This window comes from Pavona decussata, unplaced genomic scaffold (genome assembly GCF_977016875.1).
Source record: "Pavona decussata unplaced genomic scaffold, jaPavDecu1.1 SCAFFOLD_37, whole genome shotgun sequence".
In the NCBI taxonomy this organism is placed as follows: Eukaryota; Metazoa; Cnidaria; class Anthozoa; order Scleractinia; family Agariciidae; genus Pavona; species Pavona decussata.
Window position 1 is genome coordinate 4,443,726 of NW_028145459.1, and position 8,775 is coordinate 4,452,500.

The following is an 8,775-nucleotide window of genomic DNA, read 5'->3' on the forward strand; positions in this document are numbered from 1 at the left end:
ACCATATTAAAAAAAATAATAATAATAATAATAAAAAAAATTATATCGTGAAATGGATAACAACTCAATACATTCTCAGTTTACATTGCCTTATCCAGCCTAAAAATACAAAGCTTATAAAAATACATATATGTTATTTACCGGGCGGGAGGTCCGTATGGTAAAAAACTGTGCCCGAGGTCTTGAGTACGGCCCGAGGCCGAAGGCCGAGGGCCGTACTCAAGACCAAGGGCACAGTTTTTTACCATACGGACCGACCTAGACCGGTAAATAACTTATTTATTTTTTTCTGTTTGTTTGCTTGTTTTTCGCTGGGACGTGTGTAAAAGTGTAAGTTTAAGGCTGGAGGAGGAAAGTGATAACAAAATCCTATGAAACAAATGTAAATAGGGCATCAATTCAAGTGGCATGTTTATAGAAAGTTTAATTTTATTTTCACTCGCAAGTCATCATGTAAAAAAAGAAAAAAACCATTTAAGAGTCATTGAAATGGCAATCATCTGTCAAACGTCAAAAGTGGATGAATGTTGACACGCTGCAAATGATGACACGCATGTCCAAAAGGTCTAAAAATATCGATCGAATGATAAAAATTGTGAATGAAAACTCAAACACGGCGAAGTTTACTTTTCTTAACGGCTCGATAAATGTTTAAAACGTCCCTGGATTTGTGAAAACTAACTTTCCAAAAGCAAGTTTAAGTTAATCTGAGTCTGAGTCATCTGAGATGATAATGTGGCGTTTTCGCGGCTTTGACCGAACCGAGCTTTCACCACTGCTGCAAGGCGCTGTATTGAAAGAGAAATTGAACGTGCAGCCTTCAATTTTACTGATGTTCGAACCAGCAAAAAAACCAGTGAAGGGATCCTCGCCTGAAGAAGCTTGCTTGTCTTCTCTCGGCTTGAATGGGTGAAGCGAGGCTTTGGCTGCTTGATTAAGCGGTGCATCGTTTGAAGAGATGGGAGATTTCGTTTCGCTGCTCAGTAGCAAGGACATCTTGCGCTGGTGGTCGTCGGAAGCAGTTTTGTAGGAATCTAAGCTTTTTAAATTCTTATGTCCACTCAGCTGAGCTACATAATTAACAGGAATTTCTGCATCCATCAGCCTTGAAATGCAGGTTTTTCGCACAGAATGGTTGGTTACATTTCCAGGCAGTCCTGCATTCTTCGCAGCCTTCGTCAAAAATTCTCCGATCTTGTTTTTTCCGAGAGGAGCTCGACTGTACCACACCGGATCTGCAGGCTTTCTTTTGTGGTTTATTGCCAGGAAGAAAGGCGCCTCGGGTCTCTTCATTTCTTCAGGACGATGGCTGGCGAACTTTAGATACAAATGAACTGGACAGTGCTCATTTTCGGTGGCGTAGGCTTTTGGATTAAAAGCTCTACAATGGCCGTCTCCTTGCCTTGTTTTCGATCCTCGTTCTGCTTTCCACACCAGGACCTGCTTTCCAGTGACAGGATCATTTTCTATTGCAATATCTCCCCACTGAAGTCTCCTACTCTCATCTCGTGCTCTAAATCCGAAATGTAAAGACAGTACCCACCAAACTGTGCGCTGGAGAACTTCGGGGTCGTCTTCTCCAAACTGACCTGTTTGAAACAAGAGGTCTTCTTCACCTTTAGTTAGCTCTCGGGCAGCCTGTGGACGATTTCCCTTCGCGTTGTTGACTACTAAGTCTCGCTTGCGAGCTGTTAGGACCTCCCTTGACTTTGCAAACTCTTGATCTTTGAGAATATTTGTGTTAGAGTTGTTATCTTTCAAGCAGCGCTGAATACTTCTCTGGAGCGATGCAAGTGTACCTGGCTCGTACTCTCCGCCATCTTTTTTACGGACGTCCATGAAAAATCTGCACAGCAAAATGTTGAGCTCGTTAGGAGGAATGTTCTCCAAGGTTCTTGTCTCTCCAACTGAGGAACAGTATCTTCGCCAAATGTTCAGATCGTAAGTTGTCTTTTTTTTAGTGTTATCAGGGCGAAGTGAGTGAATAAAATCTTGAATTTTGCTTAATTGCCTGTCTTGTTCAACTTCTTCATAATTTAACGCCGTCGTTTCGTTGGGGGTTTCTTCTTGTGGGTAGTAAAATTCACTTTCGCTGTGTACACTCTCGTCTGAATCCATTTTCTTCAGAATTTATATTTTCCTTACATATTTCCACGGGAAGTTATTTACGTGTAACTGTTGCCTTTGTGTGAAACTTTCGCAACACTGTTTCAATTTGCCGCGAATAGCGCGGATAAAAATCCGGACCGTGGTCCGTATCGTAAAAAGCTGGACCGGTTACGAGCGCGCGATTAGCCAATCAGATTCGAGGATTTGAGATTCCGGCCCTCGGAGATGCTTCAGAAAAAAATAAAACGCAATATTCTTCTTCTCTCCTCTTCTGCTCTATTTCCTACTTCATTTCTCACTTAATAATTTAATAATAGTAATAATAATAATAATAATAATAATAATAGTAATAATAGTAATAGTAATAGTGATAGTAATAGTAATAGTAATAGTAATAGTAATAGTAATAATAATAATAATAACAATAATAATAATGATAATAATAATAATAACAATAATAATAATGATAATATTATTTTTTCTTTTTATCAAGTAGACCGATTTTAAAATGCCGAATTTGATTTTTTTTAAAAAAACTTCATGACATTTGTTCTTTTTTTCTTTTTCTTTACAAAAACATTGTTGCTTAAAAATATTATCTTTTTTTTTAATCGAAAAGAAATGTGAATAGGTTTTTTAATAGCTCTTTTTTTTATATACTTTTAACTTGTAAATAGCAATTTGTGTGGAATATTTTAATAAATTATTATTATTATTATTATTATAATGATAATAATAATAATAATAACAATAATAATAATAATAATAAAAACCCCTTAAAAAGTACCTTATTCTGTGTCTAAGTTAGTTCTCATACCATTTAAGTTGTGTACATAACTTTGTTTGTCTCATATTTATCTTCCTTCGTCCGCAGTTGAAATATATCTATTTCATATATTTTACTTACATCTCTTTACCTCTACGAGTACATTATGAATTCACAAAAAAAAAAAAAAAAAAAAAAAAAACAGCAACAACAACAGCTCCCTGTTGGTATGATCGCTCAGTTGGTAGAGCACTGCATCGGCATCGCAGAGATCATGGGTTCGAATCCTGTTCAAGCCTGAATTTTTTTATAGACTTACTTTTCGCACCCGCTTCAGTTGTGTGCATAACTTCGATGCCCCCTTACTTTATATATGTTTATTTTTACTTCTCTTATATTAGAAACTTACAAATAAAACATTCTGTCAAAGCCTTCAAAAACATCGGATGTAAGGACGGGTCCAATCTGCTCATTTCTGTCAGTATTCCTGAAAATTGAACAAGGTGAACGTTAATTATTGTTATGAAAGTTCATTAGTGATTCATAAATTATTTAGATATATGTGATTCCTGTTTATGGCCTACTAGTTAATTTTCAAGCGCTCTGATTGGGCCAAACAACTCACGTGGATAGTGGTTATTAGACGACAATAGCCATCCTACTTGATATACTTCGCCTGATTTGTTCAACGAGAAAACAACAAAGAAAGAATATCGCATTTTTTGGTCTTGAAGGGGCAGTATTACCTGTCACTTTGAATGGCCAGAAAACATACTTGAATTGTTGAATCGTTAAAGTAATGGTTCAGTTTTGTTAACAATAATACCCCTACTATTGCACAGAAACTAGTATTAATTATGTGGGCTGTGGATGGCTGGGATGAAAATAGATTGTAACTTGAAAAAATTGGCCAATTTTTTCTTCTTGTGTAGTTTAAAGAAGTCGTTAGAAACTGATTATAGTTAGTTCTTTCTTGGAGAAATCCCTTGATATCTTCTTCCCAGTGTTCTAAGAGCAATTTTATCTTAGCAAAAAGGTTTTTTGTCAAGCATTTGAGCAGTTTTGACCAAAATACAGCAAAATCGCCGTGACAGTGCCCCTTTAACAGTTCCAATCTAACCAGTGAGAACACGATCAGAAAATCCAGACGATCATACCGTGACGACCACTAATGTTTTGTCTTTTCCAAATTAAAGCGCACGTGTTTCAGTGATTAATCAGAGAGTTATACAATAAATAAAACGTGCTGCGACTTGTGGGTTTACCATTTGCATCTTTCCACCGACTTAGCATCCAATTTCGGCCAGTGTAAGCAGCACATCACAAGGAAGATGTTAAGTGCAGTAAGGGGGTTAGAAGATTATACACATCAACGGTAAACATTGCTCAAGTGAAAAATAGTCTGATCTTTTATTGACATGGAAAATCGTCATGATTTTGGCAACGAAATGAAAATCGATCTCTACGTTCGTGGGGTAGAAAACAAATTAAAAATAATGACTTACAGCAAATAAAGCCTTTTCAATCCCTTGAGGATGACTTTCAAGTCAGCAAATGAAAGTAGGTTGTTTTTCAGATTACTGAAAGATAACGTTGTGGTTATCACCATGCAAGTAATTGTTTGACATAAATTTGCTTTACTGAAATTTTCCTCAACACAAAACAAAATATCCTAACAGGAATTGATGGTTGGCATGTGACGTCATGGCGGCCATGTTGGTGGACAAGAAGAATAAGATTTTTTTTTCTCGGGGAGGTAACTGCTATGTTTATGCAAACGATGTGAGCAAATTTTCTTTTGTCTGTCCACCAGCATGGCGGCAATGCAAACCACCTTCAAAGACCTAATGCAATGTTTAGTTTCTCATTATCTTGACGGACGTTTATTCTCAAACTGAACAAATTTCATCCATTGGTTCAGAGAATATCCAGGTCAGATGCTTTTTATACTAAAACGTCCTCTTTAACTCCAAGCCGTTGCTCTCACAAGTTGCAAGGCAATCTCGGGGTTTTTTGTGAGCGGATTCATATATGTGTGTGCGCAACACAATTTCATGGAAAAATATGGCGGCCAAAGGCAAGGAGGGAAGGAGGGAAGGAGGGAAGGAGGGAAGGAGGGAAGGAGGGAAGGAGGGAAGGAGGGAAGGAGGGAAGGAGGGAAGGAGGGAAGGAGGGAAGGAGGGAAGGAGCGATATTGATGTAAAGAGTTGTTTATTCTCCAGTTTGAAAGTAAGACAAAAGACCATCTAAAAGATAAAAATATTTGTTATACTTTCGCCAGCAAAACACCAAAACGCCTCTGGCCAAGCTATGAATGGACCGCTTTTCAAGTTTTAGAGGACCACTTCTTGGTTCCAGTCCCTGATTCTAGCACCCCCTCCCCCACCCCTCCGCTCGATTTTAAACCATTTATCATTGGGCTGGCAAAAGGTGTCAACCACTTGTCACGATAACCAAGGTACGTTTTCATTTCATTAACTTAGACTTACAGCCAGATAACAGTTTCCGGTAGATGAAAACCTCCCTTGATGAAGTTCTCTCGAAGGTTGCTGCGATTAAATAGAAAAAAAAAATGCATTTCTCGCCACTGTTAGTCGAAGATAAAGTTTTCTCGACACTAATGTAAGTACATGCCGCAATGAATTTCTGTCAAGATTAACGCTTTAGTTGAACTTCAGTTTCTCTTGTAGATGGCAGCATTCATTTAAATCTGTGTTGAGAGACTTGAACGAAATCATTCGTCTGGAAAACTACTTTAACTTTTGTGGGATGAACAGTGATAACCTGGCACAACTTCCACTATCTAATAAGGGCTAGCAGTTACCATAGAGGGAGAAAGATCCTAGCACTCGTAGGTTTCTAGAAGGTGAAACAAATATTCGTTTAGTTTACATGCAGAACTTTCGGTTGGGGTGGTTACCAAGGGGAGAAGGAAAAGAGGAAAAATCTTCTTCCTTTGGCAGTTGAACATTCGGCTGCCGCCATGTTTGTTCTTTTTTGTTTCTAGTACTAGGACCTTCCAAGCGAAGGTAGTTTACATGGTGCTATGATATTCCTAGTGCTAGGATCTTTCTATCTCTTAGCTAGGAAGATCCTAGCGCTAGGGTCAAGTACAACTTTCTGCATGTAAACTGAATACAGAAAACATATGGCGCTAGGTTGATCCGCCCTCTAGGATCTTCCTATTGCTTAAATCCTAGATGCGGGCGTACATCTACAACGGAGCCTTGCATTAGCATTAATAACCACACGCATCACGAAAGAATCCTGCCTTCAAATTAAGCAATCAAAGCTTTCGTAATATCAGCTAAACATACCAGCGATATAATTTCGCAAGTAATTTGAATATCGAACTTATTGTGAATTATTTATGATTTGCAGAGATATCAAACATTTCAAACATTCGTCATCGTGCAAGTGTACGTTTCTATATGTAATCAAAGTAATAAATGATAACCGTGAAATGATAATATTTTTTTAATGCGGTGTAATTTTATCCATCGTCGGATACAAATGCAATATATTCAACAGAAGATGATTCGACCACTGAAACTCAAAATACCCTGGGGAAATTACGAACGTCGCGTGGCTATATAACGTTAATTGGCTTTCGATCAATCGGGCCCAGTACACATGTGATTCCTTATACTTTCTGTAAACGGAATTAGTTCCGCATATTTTCTCGACATACTCTGGCGTATACTGATCCTAATACCTTATACGTCTTGCCATGTTCTTATATTTTCCTTTTACGACTTTGTGTACTGACTGTATTACGTTTCCATTGAAGTTATTGGTATTTGACATTCACTTAATATTGTGATCACGTGAGAGAATGTACTTACATTATTTTAAGTGACGTCAGATTCTGAAAGGCATTCTGTGCAATAAACTTCAATCGGTTCCTAGAGAGATCCCTGTGAAACATAATATCGTTCGCCCAAGTCAGCTAAGAGTATTTGTTGTTTTTGATAGTATAGAACTTACATTTACAGTTCCATTTATACTGGCACTATTGTGATTTCCGTCTAGACATATGTGGAAGCAAGACAGTAACAAACACAAACAAACGAATACTTACAGTTTCGTCAGGAAATTAAGATTCCCAAAAGAACCTTCATGAACCGCGTCCAAATAATTCCCTGAAAGATTTCTACAAAAAGTATTACACCGGTCAGAAGAAAGGAGGAATTTCTACGTCGTGTTTCTGTAGGCCTTGTATCTAATTCAAGGCCTTGTTAATTTGGAAACATTCAAGTAAACGAAACCAACAACAACACAAATGTTTCATAACAAGTACACTTACAGGATGGAAGTGTTTGATGGTATTCCGTCAGGCACTTTTTCAATACCGATACATTTTACTTTAAATCTCATTTTGCCAAAAGCGGTGCAGTTACAGAAGTTTGGCAGTGAACAACAAACAGCTTCAAGTGAAGATATACAAAGAAACAACAGGCTTAAGATCGTCAGACTCATACTGGCAGACATTGCTTCGGCGACCGTTTTGCCAACAGTTATACGAGAAAACAGGATCCAAAGCCAGCCAAACACAAATGACTTGTTGATGTTTCGAGTTCAAGTTTTATGTAAATGTTCCTGACATTAAAGCTGTAAGCTAATCCAAAGAAAACACTCCTGGAAGATATATTAACAATTACATCAAATAGTGCACTTTGAAACAATGGTATCGATCTTGGAATAAAATAACAAGACAATACAATACTTTAATTAACACTCCGGTTGAGGAAAAATGAATTGATAATTAGATTAAAGAAAGATAGTAAAATACTTTCGATCAGTCACTTTTTAAAAAGTCCTCCATTAATCTCGATCTACGATAAAATTTCGAAGTCCATAGTTCTTAAGATACGGCTACGATTGCTGAAGATGTCCACTGTTCAGTAAAATGTAAAATGTCCTCTTTTCATACAAGGGGATGTTAAAAACCTGCGAATTCCACATGAGAGACCTTGATAAGAGATTTAATCGGCTCTCTAAACTCTAGCTGTGAAGGCGTGCAACCAGTCAAGTATTGATTGCAGGCTATTAAGGCCATATTTTGCAAATATCCCGTGACATGTAACGAAGACGGGTTGGCAGATTGTCCGCAAATAAGTTGGAAAGCATACGGAAGGGTCAATCGATAATAGATAACATAACAGATTGAGCACATTCCGAAACTTTTAAGTATTGATACACAGCAAAAACAATTTACCGGAGGTGAAGCGAATAAAAGTTAGTCACGGTATGAAAAAAGCAAGTTTTCGGATCAACGAATAAGTCTTAAGCGTAAAGGTAATTAAGTTGTTCTAACTTTCCCTCCTTTAACTAAAGTTGTCCTTAGCAGGCACCTTCCGCTAACTTGTTGACAACGCCAAATATTTCCGTTACCATGGAAAACGCAAGGAAAAATGACTTCCCTTCAGTGTTAGACATGAAACTGGGATGTTCTTCTGTCGGAGGTTTCGAGCTTGTGTTGTTTCCTCATAGAACCGCCCAGAGAGATTTTGATTTTTAAATGAATCAAAAATCCCTCCATTTAATAGATAGCATGAGGTAAATCGTTAAAAGGCAAATACATAAATACATAAGGGAAAGCTGCCACAGTTATTTGTCTCTCTCTCTTTTCTTTTTTTTTCTTTTTTTTTTTACAAAAATGAACATTTCTTACATTCTTTATATTGTGGGACATGCTTAAACTGATCAGGAATCAAGAAAGAAACTTCGCTTGAGTTAATGTCATGTACCGAGTATCTGAAGTTGCTCGGTGGACTTTCGAACTATAAACAAAAAAAAATTAACATACAAAAAATTTGGCATTAACATCGAAAAGATTTTTACTTTCTATGAGTTTTGTGTCCACGAATCATTTTACCGCTATTGGTATCGAGCCCTTT

At 37.4% G+C, this 8,775-nt stretch overlaps 2 protein-coding genes across 2 annotated transcripts in view; both read right to left on the reverse strand.

Moving 5' to 3' along the window:
• LOC146484160 (uncharacterized) overlaps nt 1-7,502 on the reverse strand; it is a 33,303-nt gene extending 25,801 nt beyond the window's left edge. The window contains exons 1-6 of the mRNA XM_085105520.1: nt 7,182-7,502; nt 6,957-7,028; nt 6,721-6,792; nt 5,365-5,424; nt 4,381-4,455; nt 3,285-3,362 (exon numbers count right to left, since the gene is read on the reverse strand). Coding sequence (XP_084961646.1) covers nt 3,285-3,362; nt 4,381-4,455; nt 5,365-5,424; nt 6,721-6,792; nt 6,957-7,028; nt 7,182-7,366 — 542 coding nt within the window. The 5' untranslated portion in view covers nt 7,367-7,502. The remainder of the gene's footprint in view (nt 1-3,284; nt 3,363-4,380; nt 4,456-5,364; nt 5,425-6,720; nt 6,793-6,956; nt 7,029-7,181) is intronic.
• Nucleotides 236-2,157, reverse strand: LOC146484162 (uncharacterized protein KIAA1958-like). The gene is made up of 2 exons (XM_085105468.1): nt 1,617-2,157; nt 236-1,574 (listed from the first exon to the last, which is right to left on the reverse strand). Exons 1-2 carry the CDS (start codon nt 2,116-2,118, stop codon nt 703-705), a joined length of 1,374 nt encoding a protein of 457 aa, XP_084961594.1. The 5' UTR covers nt 2,119-2,157; the 3' UTR covers nt 236-702.
• Nucleotides 7,503-8,775: the final 1,273 nt, after the last annotated feature.